At 37.7% G+C, this 14,376-nt stretch overlaps 1 protein-coding gene across 1 annotated transcript in view; it reads left to right on the forward strand.

Moving 5' to 3' along the window:
• Positions 1–14,376, forward strand: part of LOC122813005 (beta-2-glycoprotein 1-like) — a 202,606-nt gene that overhangs the window by 68,483 nt on the left and 119,747 nt on the right. Inside the window, exon 4 of the mRNA XM_044085106.1 lies at positions 12,289–12,365. Within this exon, the coding sequence (XP_043941041.1) occupies positions 12,289–12,365 (77 nt within the window). The remainder of the gene's footprint in view (positions 1–12,288; positions 12,366–14,376) is intronic.

Raw genomic sequence — 14,376 nt, forward strand, 5'->3', positions numbered from 1 at the left:
CAGGGAATTGTAGTGTCACATCAACAGTGACCAATCACCTAGAGCAAATGTTTACACCACTATGTGGTTAAAAAGAGGGCAGATATATGTAATGCACCAGTTCACAGTCTCAGAAAGATACACATCATGATGAGACAGCAAACATCTCCATTTTTCGCTGCCCTTCTTAGTCCAGCAAAAACTATTTTCAGACATCAGTTTGATCTCCAAAACAATGGTTAAATCCAATTACACTTCAACTGAATATGTTTTTCAAATGTTCCTTATGGGTTTTTACTGCTTTGTTTCACATATTCCCATTATTAGGGGTGTATGTCAAGATGGATCTGTGCTCTTGACACTGCATTGTCAAATGGTAGCAGACTATACTCAGGAACTTACCTCTGAAGTACTATGTAGCTACACGTAATGATGACAAATGTACAATAGGAGAGGCCAGTTACAATTTTATCTAACTGACAATCACAGAAAAAAACTGAATCCTGGAAATGATATACAGCACTGCCTATGCTCAAAACGTAAACACCAACACATTATATTTGTGACTAGAATACATTTCGGATTGGTAGATCAGTTATACTGAAAAACAAAGGCTGTAGTCAGTTTCACAGGTAACAATAAAGTGGAAGCAGCAGATTTGTCTTCTTGTAAAAAAAGGAAAAATTCATGGTGTCTTTCAGTGCCAGTCCCAGCACTTCAGACATATTTATAGCCCCACATCACAACAATCAGACAGTGGATCTGTAAATGGGCATATAAGACTGTTGGATCTAGTTCTGGAAAGATTCTGAAGCTTCTGCCATCACCTCTCCCTCTCTAGGTCAAAAATAATAATGTCACCACAAACAGTTAACAGAATTCTGCAACTGTGGTAAAACTATAGATGGAAAAGAGCAGGGAAATGTTACGTAGCATAGAAAACACTAGGAAATGTACATGACACACACATGACACAGTCTTCGTTAAATGCAGTCGAGTCTTGATTTTTAAAAAAAATACCTTGGTGTCATATTTATTGTAATGTACATAAAGTTATTAGCTAAGCATCCCATACATTGGCAAAGCCAGTATTTTGAAGTAAAATAGATTCAGCAGAAATAAAACTATAGCTCATCCTACACCCACACATAATTAATGAGAATCTTAAGCTTCATGATTACTGTATTGTTTATGGTCATGATGCTGCACAGAGTCTGACATACAAATTATTCCCTAGACTGCACTCAAATCTGCTATTCTGAATTCTGAACAATTTGTGTGTAACCTAGGCTGAATAGCAGTTCTGACACTGATCCCATTTATATATTCACAGAATGGCCTATTTCAGTGTATGTGTGAAGGACTGTCATTACTTTAGGGTGTGCTGTTATACAATGTGATGTCTCTCAGAATGCACTGCAGTGGTATAACATGGCATGTGCAGCTTATTTTTATGATTATACATTTTAACACAGGTTAGTGAACATCATATTTCTGAAGGGAAATACCTGTGAAATGATCAATCAGTCAGTTATAGTGGAAAAAGTAAAACTTAAAAAGTAAGCCTTATTTACCGAGTAAAATTTAAATTATATAAATAACAATTGTTATTTGTGGTCACAGTCCATGCCTAACTAGACCGATTATGCCCATGTAGATGTATTTGGTCCAGTGCTTCACCAGAAATCTCTGCTTCATTGGCTATTATGATATTTCCATCTGATTAAAGGATGCCTTGTTTACCTTAGTCTAGGAGAAACATAATTTCGATCCTGATGATCTGTATAACCATCAACCCATCTCAAGCCTTCTTTTTATAGTTAAGATTACTGAGAAGTATTTTTTATTCACATCCTCAGCCTATTTTTCAAGAGTACTGAATACATGATCTATTCCAGTCTGGTTTATACACTATACATACAAATGAGATAACTTGAGTCTTGCGTGATCTCCCAATGGCAAGGAATCAGTGATACCACTCTCTTCTGGTCCTCCTTGATGTCACATGAACATGAGATTCTTTTGAGTAGTTTGTGAATTTACTGTTCAGGCATTGGAAATGTACTGTCCCTAAAATGGTTTACCTCCTACATCTCAGGGCATACTGATCAGATGGTGTCTGGGGTAAATTTTTCCATGTTTTTTATCTTGTTATATCAAGAGCTCCACAGGATTCAGTTTTAGGTCTACGGTTGTCCTCTGTACCCCACCTCTCAGGACAATTTTATTACTTCAGATTCATTAAGGAAAGATCTAGTACAGTGATAGAGAAATTTGTAGAGGTGAGAGTGCAACCTAAATAGTACACCACAAGGGGGTGGAAAGTAGAACAATAGGCGTGGGGAAAAGGGCACATGGAGATGCCCTGACAGCACATATGAAAAGACAGCATTATGCATTCAGTTGCACATCACTGCGGTATGGTAGTAATGCACAAAATAAATCCTGCCCAGCAAACACAGACATGAAGTGTACAGCCAGTGCCAGTTGTTTCAAGGCATGCTTCATAGAGATATCTTAGTCACCTATGCCAAGTCATAGTCCCTTTCCATAGTGGCAGAACTTGAGTATACATTACGATAGTCCCACTAAAGGTGCCATCACCAAAGCAAGTAAACAATTTGTTTAAAACCTGAAGTTCAGTCATTTAAAATTAAGAAAGTAAGTTAAGGAACTGCATGTTTAGACTAAGGGTTCCAAGCAGAGGCCACTACTAAGCCTGTATCAAAATCCATGTATACAACTTGTGTGTTGGAGCCACCCGGCCCCAGAAGCTAACACACACAAATACACCCACACAGACACACAGACACACACACACACACACACACACACACACACACACACACACACACACACACACACACACACACGCACACACGCACACACACACACACACACACACACACACACACACACACACACACACGCATGCGCACACCAGTCTATGCACATCATTGACTGTGCAAGCAAAGCATTGCATCCCCACTGTACCTTAGTCCTATGCACACATAAAGAAATAAATGAAACTATGCACACTGCATATACATACATAGGTAAGTACTAGGCTACTCCCTTTGCAGGTAATTTTAAGCATAACAGATTTCCCTTTTGGTGTTTGACTTAACCTCTCGTGTTTGGTGTTAGATTGCTCTTATCCATCACATGGTCAGTAGTTATATGTCAGGAATAACAAGCCCCTAGAAATTAAATATCAGGAAATTAGAATAAAACAAGTGAAAATAAAACAATGAAATAAAAGAAAGCCACAACTATGCCTTATTGGTAAAACTCACACTGTTTTAAATATGTAAACTAAACAAGATTAAACAAAATAAAATGTAAGTAATCCATAAAAGTAACAAGTGAACATAACCCTCATTAAATTAAAAAAGGACTACCACACAATTTTGACATTGTGTAAAATGACCTCAGAAAAACAGTAGAAAAACACTCCTGACCTAGCACATTGAACTATTTAAATCTCCAGAAACTAGGTAAAGTCTTGTTTAATAGGAAACTTATGGAAATTGCATTCCCCATTTAGGTTCACTGTGACAGCAGATCATTTGTTGCTTCCTGGTGCTAGTCCTCAATTCCCCGACCTTTTCAGTTGAACGTACACATTTATCACTGAAAGTGGGGTGTGCGAGATTCTCCAGCAAGTTATTAAACAGAAGCTTTCATTACATTAGGAGGAGTTGGTAAAGGTGAATGAGGGAGTATGGTATCTAAATGTGACATTAGCCACGTTGTTCACAGTAGATTTTTGCTATATGTCCTAATCACTCCTGTGTGTGTATGTTGTTAATGGCTAAGGAGTAGGTTTCCAGTGGCCATGGTGAGGGGCCATTACTTAATGTGAATGATGTAGTCCACCGACTTACTCTGCTACCCACCACATCCATGCTAAGAGTGTTGTAAGTTGTTTCCAACCCATTGTGGAACCAAAAAAAGATTACCTACATTTTCTGTGCTCTAGGTATTAGCAGGTTAAATAGCTGTTGAGGGACAAAGGGAACAGATAAAGTGAAGTCAGTTTATGAAAGGAAAGGAGATTGAGTATTATGTAGGTTAAAGAATGGCTACAATATAGTTTTTAAAAAAATAAGTGTTATGGTTGTGGTATGCATTGACAAAAGTGAGAGCAGTATTAGAAGTCAAAATGAATTCTACTAAGTTATTTATGGAAAACGTCTCAGATCACAGTTTGTTGATGCAAAAGCTAAGTAATTCATTTTCGTGGCACTGTTTTACTTAGTGACTGTCAGACCAGCTAATCAATGATGTTAAAAAACTCTTCCAGAAGACAGCTCCCTTTTCCCCATGTTGTCTTTCTATTCTTCCTGCACCAGGCAGCCCTGCATAACACTGAACACTTCTCTTCTGGGTCTTCAGCTACAACCATTTCTTTTAAACACTTCAGTAATGCAATAGTTATCACATTCCAGATTCGAGATAACATTTTTTTTTTTACCCAAAAAGAACTATTTTCTTTCTATAATTATATCCCATCTCTGATGTACAGCTGCTAGTAATGCTGAAGCATATTTTGAAATTTAAAGATCAAAAATAATGTAGTGCATCATCATCGTCATCATCATCATCATCATCATTTAGGGTATAATTTTATGGATACAACCTATAACAAAGTATTTCACCCGAAACCTAGAGCTCATTCATTCCAGGTTCTAAAATAGATAACTGACATTATTCAGGATTAAGCTAAGACATTCCCTGGGGTTTAGAAAGAGCTATTGCCAGTGGTAAGTTCTACCACATGTAGAGAACCATTGGTGGACTCCATTTCTGATTCAGAGACAGGTGTGCCACAGTAATTCCATGCAGTTGGTAGAATCACTATGACTGGCAATCTCCATGGCTTTGCTACATCCTAATGAGATATTCTAGTGAAGCAGCTAATGTTAATTCAGTACGTGCTCTCCCCCAAGAATGCCTGTTGTCCCCAGGGATGTCTGTTGTTAGGGTAGTTACACAGTCAGGCAAGAAGCACAGACATCAAATTTAATAAACACAATCAAAACGCTCCATTCCTCCAATACAGTCAATGGAAGAGATAATGTAAAAGGTAAGATCAGGTAAGTTGCTTATAAAAAGACTTAAACTGGAAGTAAAATTGGTGGAAACCACTTAACTCTTCAGCAGGCTTGATCATGTCTAACTTAGCCTCATATATTCTGTCAATCTGTTTAATGCTAGAATTATTTCTGAAGTCCCATTATTGGTCACTGCGTTTTACATTAGCACCTTATGGGGCTATGGCATGGTCACAGATCATTTAATAATAAAAATGTCTTTCCTTACTCTCTATGAACCCTGTGAAACATGAAAGATATTCTATTCTTCTGCAATAACTTGATTGATGAGTAGTGCCCTGTAATTAAATAAAAATATTTATGTATGTAACACTAAGATGACTCCTTGATTGAATCATTTTGAAAAAGAAGCACAAATATCATATTTAAAGGCATAAGCCCCACAGGAGTGACTCTATCATACTTAAATAATATAAACAGAACTTTAAAACTAGAACCTTGAAATAGGAGAAGTAATAATAGAACCAATACAAGGCTAAAAAATAAATAAATAATTATATAAAACATCTACCCATGTCTAATAGAAGTAAAAACCTATTGAAAAACCTAGCCAACCTAGCAAAGAGTTTTCACTGCGTGATACCATAAACCTCCTGTAATAGAGGCCCATGTGATATATGCAAATGACCCCCTCATGAACAGCAAGTGTATCAGCTATATGGCTTCTAAATGCCCATGGCTCTTTACTTTTTAAGTCTTTGTGCCAATAAAGCCAAACTCCAGTAGCTATGGACATGCATGTTTCAGCCTTCTCATGACCTCATCAGCACAGCATAAGTGAACTGTTTGACTATACTTTAGAAACACAGGGTCTTTACACCCACCTGATGTTCATAACTATTAAGGTGTTTGCAAAACATCCCAACTAACATCCAAACCAAGGAGTGAAAAGTTCACATTGACAAACTAATTAATAAAAACAACAAGAAAAACCTAGCCAAGGTAGAGTTTTCACTGTGTGATACCTTCCTTAAAGATACAGCTTACATGCTCAAGAAAGTAGTAACTCTGAGACATTTGTAGCAACTGGTATTTAAAAAAGGGTACTGCTTCACTGGTAGTATTGTCAAATATAACAAAACCAGGCACCCCTTCTGGTACTACATACATAACCAAGTCTAGATGATGTTGTACCTCTTGCAGTAATATCCATTAGCAGAATATATGGAGGCTGAGAGTTAGAAATGCTGGGAGAACTGCATGAAAGTGTCAGAGACCTACTATTTTATGCAACTATTCATGTCATAATAACTCACAGACATAAATATGCATTATCCAGCATTATTCTACTCTGCAGTGCTAGCATAAGGCCTAAATCCAGTCTCACTAATGTCAAGAATATCAGGCATTCATTCTGCATTCATTCATTCATTATATCAAACGCACAAGGCCTTATACTTCTACTAAACCTACATAACTATATTTTATTGATCCATATCAGCAATTAAGCTGAGTTTTAAACCTCCCAAAGATTTTTTTTTACTTTTCATTTTTAGCAAGATGATAACCTCCTTTGTTTTCTTTCATGTTTAGCAAATTCACAATCCCTGCATTCTAGGAGAAAACCATTTCCTTTGGCACTTTACACCCACAAATTATTACCTGTAAGTCTCAGAGTCAAGTGAAAAAACTCCACTGTGTTCAATCTTCAAGACCCCAGAGCATGTGATATTCTTTGAGACACCACCCTGGATGTTCCTCAGACTTTGCCTTCCTAATTTGAGAGGAGGCCTCATGATCGGAGCATTATATTCCGATATGGGCCTTAGACTGGTACCCACACTCAGAAAATTACTTATAGACATCATGATATCTACTCAAGCCTGAAACTCACATGGCATTCAGCATCCTTGACTTACAGTGGATACATTTTAAAGCATTTGCTGTGGTCCATATAGGATTCAAGGGGCTTGATAGCTGGAACTTACAAACTTGTATGTCCCAGGGGTTACAAAGAGGAACATTACCTCTAATCAAGACCGTTAGGGTCTCCTCTCAATGTAGTAAGACCCTAACTTTAATTTGCAGGTAATTAAGTTTGGGCGATAGGCCTATTTCTATCCTCTGAACTGATTGCCTACTAGTAGGCCTTTCAACAAAATATCCTGTAGAAGGAGACACACCATATGCCTTGGGATTTAGTAATAATGTTTCCTGTCAGCACAGGAGATGCAGATCAAAGATATCCCTTTATAAGGTCTATAGGCTGCAGTCATTAGCAGAACATCTATTCAAAGTCCAAGGAAGGATGTTGTCAGTTTATGATTCATGATACCCCAAGTCTTAAAGTCAAGGGACTGCTAATAGCTATAAATAACGTGGGGCAAAGATGGGCACAGTTTTTGGATGTGCAGCCAGTAGGGTAGGCTACTGGCTTTAATGCAGGAAATCGACTCAAATAATGATGTCAGACTCATCCTTTAATGCAGGCATCCTACTCGTTATCTGCAACAGTAAATGAAAAATGCAAGTTTTAATAACACTACTGCTACTGCACTATTTCTGCAATGAAGATATGCAAAAGTGCTAATAAACTTCAGAAACAAGCTCAGTAACAGCACTATGCTTCCAAAAATGGCCAAGGACCAGCTATGAATACAATAATATTTAAATTGATCAGTTCAACCAACAGCATACATTAAGCTGTATGTTCATCTGGCAGATTCAGTTCATCTAGTGAAGTCCTAGCTGTTTTAAATCATAGCTCTCAACCTACCATCCCCAAAATGAGGAACACTAGCCCTCATAATGTGGAACAAATGGGCAAAATGTGGAACACATTCTAATGGCTCACTAACAACTTCAACTAGGAAGGTCATAGGATGGTTAAAATATGCTGGTTTTACTTATAAAGAAGATCTTTTAATTTATTAATATGATTCATTTGTATTTACAATGGATTTCACTTAAAAAAAATTCCTAACACTGAATGTGTGACAGAGTCTTTCAATGTGGAACTTTGAGGAACTTCGAGGACTGTGAACTTTTTAAGACCCCAAATGAGGTACGTTCCTCGTAATGAGGTACACTTGAGAGGTATGTTTTAAATTCAAACCAAAGCTGAGTTCATACAGTTGCACAAGATATCAAAGATAGTTATGAAAAAATACTGCTTTCCCAAAAAGTACTAAAAAGATACAAGATTAAAGAAGTCTTACTTGCAATACAGCAACATCAGACAGTATAACGAGATAAAAAATAAATAAAATCAGATCCACTGTAAAGATGCTGTAATAATTTGAAGTTGCATCATTAAATTCAGAGCACAGATGTCACACTCATTACTGGTGGAAAAAAAATCAGTTTTACACAAGCATCAGTATCTAAAAGAACAAGCATTTTTGTAGCTGGGTTAACCTCCCCTGCACCCCCATAGCCCTGAAACTAAATTAACTAACTATAAGGTCACTCAGCCTTGGGGGTAAGAGAATACTGTCTTACTTCTGGGATTACATGCTTTCACTAATTCTATATTTATAAACTGCTCTAGTGGCATAGAGGGATAAAGCCCTAACTACAGCCCAGGTGATCAGGGTTCAATTAGCAGGTCAGGCAACTGATGGAGTGACAAAGAGGGATGAGCATGCCCTTCCTGGGTGGAAGGGTTTTTGTTGCTAAGGCGTGGTGTGATCCAAAGAGGGGAGTTGCCCTTAGATGCAGTAAATGAGCACTGGGATGAAGAAAGGGTGTGGGTAGGACATGCAAAAAAAACCCGTTGGACAGAAGCACAGATGGACATGCCCCCAGCACTCCTTTAGGACCCCCCAACCAACCAGACCAATACTGGTGTAAGTCAAGGGGCTAGGAGGAGTGATGCTAGACCTGGAATGGATGTGGAGCACTGAAGGCTGGGCCAATAGGATGAGGTCCAAGGGGACCCAAAAAAATAATTCTATAGCCGTAAAAAAAATACAAAATGCAAACACGTTACTGGATCAAAGAGAATGTGGAAACAATGGTAATGTTGCTGCCTTGTTTTACATTCTGGTGCCAGGTTAGACTGCCTTCTGTATAAAGTTTGCACATCCTCCATGTGTCTATATAGGTTTTCACTGTGAGACCTAATTTCCTCCCACGTCAAAAACATGCAATAAGTAAATTGACAACACTTTGAAATCAATTCTAGATCAGCATGTGGTATGCATGTGCACTGCAGTGGGCTGGAATCCTATCTTGCATATAGCTATATATATATATATATATATATATATATATATATATATATATATATAATCTATATATATATATATATATATATATATATATATATATATATATACATATATACCTCTCTTACGTTTACTACTTGCCAGGATAGGATCCATCTCCTTATGACCCTAAATTACATCAAGTGTCTATAGCAAATGATTGAAAGAATGAAATCAATATTACCAAAAGCATGTATCTTATCAGCTGATAAAAGACAAAAAAATGCAGGCCTTAGTCTCCAAAATAAAATGTTTACTATGTTTACCCTCCATTACATAAGAATTCTATAGTCAAAACCAAAAATCAAAACACAAACTCTTTATGGAATTATAGGCAAAATGTATAGACAATGGGCTTAGCTTCTAAAAAGGCAGAAAGTAAATATTATCTTCTAAAAGAACAGCACTTAAAATGGACAGAAACAAACAGATTTTGCTTTCAAAATAGATGTTGTGCTGGAAGACTTCAGATTTTCATCATTAGCAGCGATAAGGCCATGTAGACATGAAATGAGTCAACCCCTGCAAGCACAAGTGATTTTTTTGTACAAATATACATTTAAATTCGATGTCAAAAGAAGGGGATACTCATGCTCACTTACCTTCATCTGGTAACAAGGGATGCATGTCAGTTACTGAAACTGAAATATACATTTATTAGTAATATCTGGACTTTTGTTACATGCTGGAACCTGTGACAGACAGATTTTGAGTACTTTTCTAACAGACTGAGGCAGCACAAGTGAATTAGATCACAAATAATAATTCCTAAAACTGAAAACAATCAGTGAACATAAGACAGGCATAAATGTCAAACAAAAACTGTCATCGCTCCAGCCCTTACATCCTCCTTCCAACTGATCTTTCTAACAGATTGAACTCTGTTTTGCCATATCTTCATGCTACCTTCCCAGATGCCCTTTCAGTCTGTGCCTCAAGGATCAGGAAGGGCATGTGCCACGCCCACTGTTAACTACTAATTCCACTACATGTACCCCATCGACACGCCATGTCAGTGAAAACCATCTCAATAATATGTGGAGCCCTGGTTGAAATACGCGCCTTTTCTTTGATGGCAGCTTCCATCACAGCTTATGCTATTTCTTTGTCTCTCCATCCTTACCCTGAGTGATATAAGACTGAGATTCTCAGTGTCTTTGATTCTTTTCTGTAAGTTCATAATTTAATTCTGATTCTTTTAGGTTCATAGGTTCGTAATGGCCCTGGAGCCTTTACAAGCCTAGCCCATAGGATTACCCTGGTATCGTGCCACCTGACATTAGTTTCCAGTGCCTTCGTCGAGTAGAGCCACTGGAGTGATCCCCGGGGTGAATTTTCTATTTCCCATCCACTCATCAAGATTGCTCTTGAAGAGGGCGAGTGAGGTGCTCTGTTTGACATGTATGGAAGTCTATTCCATACCATGGGCAGTCTCTGGGTTATGAACCTGTCCCTCCAGCATGTTCTGTTGATTGTTGAAATGAGGTTGAGGTCTCTGGAGTGTGTGGTGTGGAGGGATTGGGATTTCTTTACATGTAGCATTTCTAACAGGGCTGGGTCAGACATGACTTTGTCAGTCAAGCAGAGATCACCTCTAAGTAGGCGATATGAGACAGAGAATAGCTGGAGTTTTTTTTAGTCTGTCCATATAGGACAAATGTTTAAGGCCTAGGATCCTCTTTGTGAGGTACTTTTGTGACCTTTCCAGTTGTTGCAGGTATCTAGTGAGGTACATGCCAAATGTCTACTCGATGATTGGCCTAATGAGGGAAGAGTAGAGAGAGACAATGACCTCTTTCTTCCTGTGCCACATAGAAGGACTTTCTGACCACAGTGGCAATGTGGTGGTCAAAAGAGAGATTGCTGTCAGCCTGTGTTCCCAGATCTCTTATACTGCCTTCTGTGTTCAGTGGACTACCATTGATGTGGTAATTCATGGGAAATGGGTTTTCCCCAAAAGGGATCATGTCTTCTCAGTTCATCATGGTCCAACTCTGGGAATCTGGTTTTGTTGAGAATGGCTCACCAATTAGCTGTTCAGTAATAAAATAATACAACATGCTGCAATTTTTGTAAACCTCTAAGGCAGAAAATTAGGAAATGAATGTGCACCCTTTTCTTCCTGTTTGAATACATTTGTGTGTGTGTGGGGGGGACCAGGGATAGGAAATCTACAACAGAAAAAAACGTGTCATTGATCACATATTCATTCAGCCAGAATTTATTGAATCAGTGTCAATTAAGTGATCTCTTTTCTATCATTATAATCTATCATCCTCACATCAGATGACGGATGTACTCTAGGCAACCACCAAGAATCTGTGGCCTCCCGTTTCCTGCTTTAACATTAAACAACTTCTCTCTTTCTCTCTTTCCTTCCTGCTTCCACTCAGCTCATTCTTTCCTTAATGTGTCCCTCAACCTTTCCACTGTCATTTCTAAATATCACGAATGCAGGTTACATTTCCTCTAACTCTACCGGGACTGTAGTCGAGGTTTCCCTTACAGCTGCTGTACCGCTTTTTCTACCACACTATACAATCATACTTCAGTTACTCACGTCACCCCTTGGAGACGTCCTTCCCATTACCGAGCCTTTCCTCACTTGAGCTCCTCCTCTGTTACTGACATCTTTCTCTCCTCTTCCATTTCTGTTAAAGGGTACTGCTCTGCTCCATTTTTCATGGACTGTCTCTACTCTGCTCATGCCATGTGTAGGAAGTTTGATGTCTAGTTAACCAACTTGTTTCGATCTTGTTTCGATCTTGCCTGTTTCCAATCTGTACACAGTTTGTATGAATTTCTACAAATTAAAGTGTGGAATTTGGCTCTGTATGATTGACAAGGCAGTAGATAGACGTACTGAAAGCAAAGTCCTTCCAAACTTGTTAGCCACAAAGATACATGTACTATAAATTATTCATTTTACTGCTGTGAGTATGTTACAGGTGCAGTGGAATTAATAAGAGTCCTTGTTCTTCTAGCTATGTCCTGAAAGGATCCCCAAACAGCACATGCCAAGAAGATGAGACCTGGAGCAAACCATTACCTGTTTGTGAATGTAAGTGTATCTGAATTCTCACCTCTGTGAGTGATATTAACCTTCTGTCAAAATAAGACATGTTTAATGTTCACATGTTCAAAAGCAATTTAATTATTGCATGATTTATATAAAGAAAATTATATACTGAAACTGTCACCTGATTATGTTCACATATTTTACTCTAGAAGCTTTGGAAATCTACATTTCACTTTGTACCATATTTACTTTTCTGATAAAGGCATTGGTGGTTATTACACTTTGAATAAAAGTGATAACATAAAATAAAATATTTCAGTTTTATAGTCAGTTGTGCACATTTACAGCCACATATAGTAAGGTATCTTACATCATTTTAAATATATAAATTAGGCCCCACAGTGTGTGCTGCAGGGTTTCACAAATCACTTGCTTTCTCGTGTTAAATTGAAGTGTGACTTCCCAAGAACTCTCTGTGCTCTTTTATGAAGCTTTTCCTCTTCCCAGTGCATATATTTTGACTGCTTCACTCTACAAAATCCAGAAATAAAGAGAGTCAAAGGCCAAGGTTACAGGCAATTTTTAAACATTACTAATTCACTAAAAAAATATTAAACCAGTGGATTTTGTATTAGCAGACATTTTCTGAGCAATACGAAGTATGAATTTTTAAATGTCTGGGATTCTTTGCTGACTGCAATCCTCAGTAAATTACCAGAGAAAAAATTATAAGGGACAGAGCAAAAATATGAAACAAAATCTGCAAAATTTGGGACAATTGAGAGGTATGCTACAATGTTTTGTAAACGTGAAGATAGTATATATAAAAGTGCAGAGGTGCATAGAGGATCGCCCCTTGTAAAAAAATCAATTATTTTGATCTGCTGTCTTACATTGCATCTATTATACATTTTTCAAAGTATTAGGACTGAGGGCATGGTGTATGAAAAATCTAATTAAAAGATTCTGCTCAGAGAAACAGCCCTCTCAATTAATGAAGTGAATATTTTATTATCATTCCTATTCACATTGGGTGTTTTGTCTGTCAATCTTAGCGTTTTCATGTCACTGTAATTATGCTATAATGGCACCAGACTAAATATATATATATATATATATATATATATATATATATATATATATATATATATATAGATTCACTTTATAGCATCGAAATACTGAATTATCAAAATTCAGTATCATGAAACTATAAAGTCAAATCCCCTAAATGCTGAACATACACAAACGTGAAACATAAAACAACAAATATACAAACTCGCATCAAACACATATCACACAGCAAAATACATACATACACCAGCGTACATACCTCCCAACACTTCCCTACAATAAAGATAACAGACACGCACACAACCAAAAACACACACACACCTACCCTTAGTATATGCAGGGATGCAAGCCCCCCTGCACCCCCCACACCCCTACTTATATATACTAACTCCAAGGTTGCACAACACTCCAAAACACACACAACCCAGCATCACACATTCCACATTCAAGCACAAACACAGATCACATACACACAAGCACTAGCACTCCCAATTCTAACACATTAACACTGCACAACACCTACCCTAACCCACACATCAAACACTCCAACACACTCAAACACACACAAACCCTCCCCAAAACCTCAAAAACAGTGCACTTAACTAACACACTATCTGTACCGTGGGTTCGACATAATCCATTTGACACTTTCAGGTTTGCGGTTTCCGTCCATTCAACTTTACAGGCTCAAAATAAAGTGTATATATATATATATATATATATATATATATATATATATATATATATATATATGGATTCCTATTACAAGAACGAAAGTTCACTACTTCGAACTTGTAATAGGAAGCCTCACTTCTGCGAAAGTTCACTTTAACGAAAGTGAACTTTTGCGTAAGTGCACTTCACCGAAAACACTGCAGCACAGTGGAGGACATAAAAAACAAGCTGTGTCCTCCACTATGGTGCGATAGTCACGGACCTTAGGGTTAGGGCACGGGTTAGGGTAAGGGGATATTTAGTAAAG

Source organism: Protopterus annectens, chromosome 10.part0, assembly GCF_019279795.1.
Source record: "Protopterus annectens isolate FY-2018-M chromosome 10.part0, PAN1.0, whole genome shotgun sequence".
Classification (NCBI taxonomy): Eukaryota; Metazoa; Chordata; order Ceratodontiformes; family Protopteridae; genus Protopterus; species Protopterus annectens.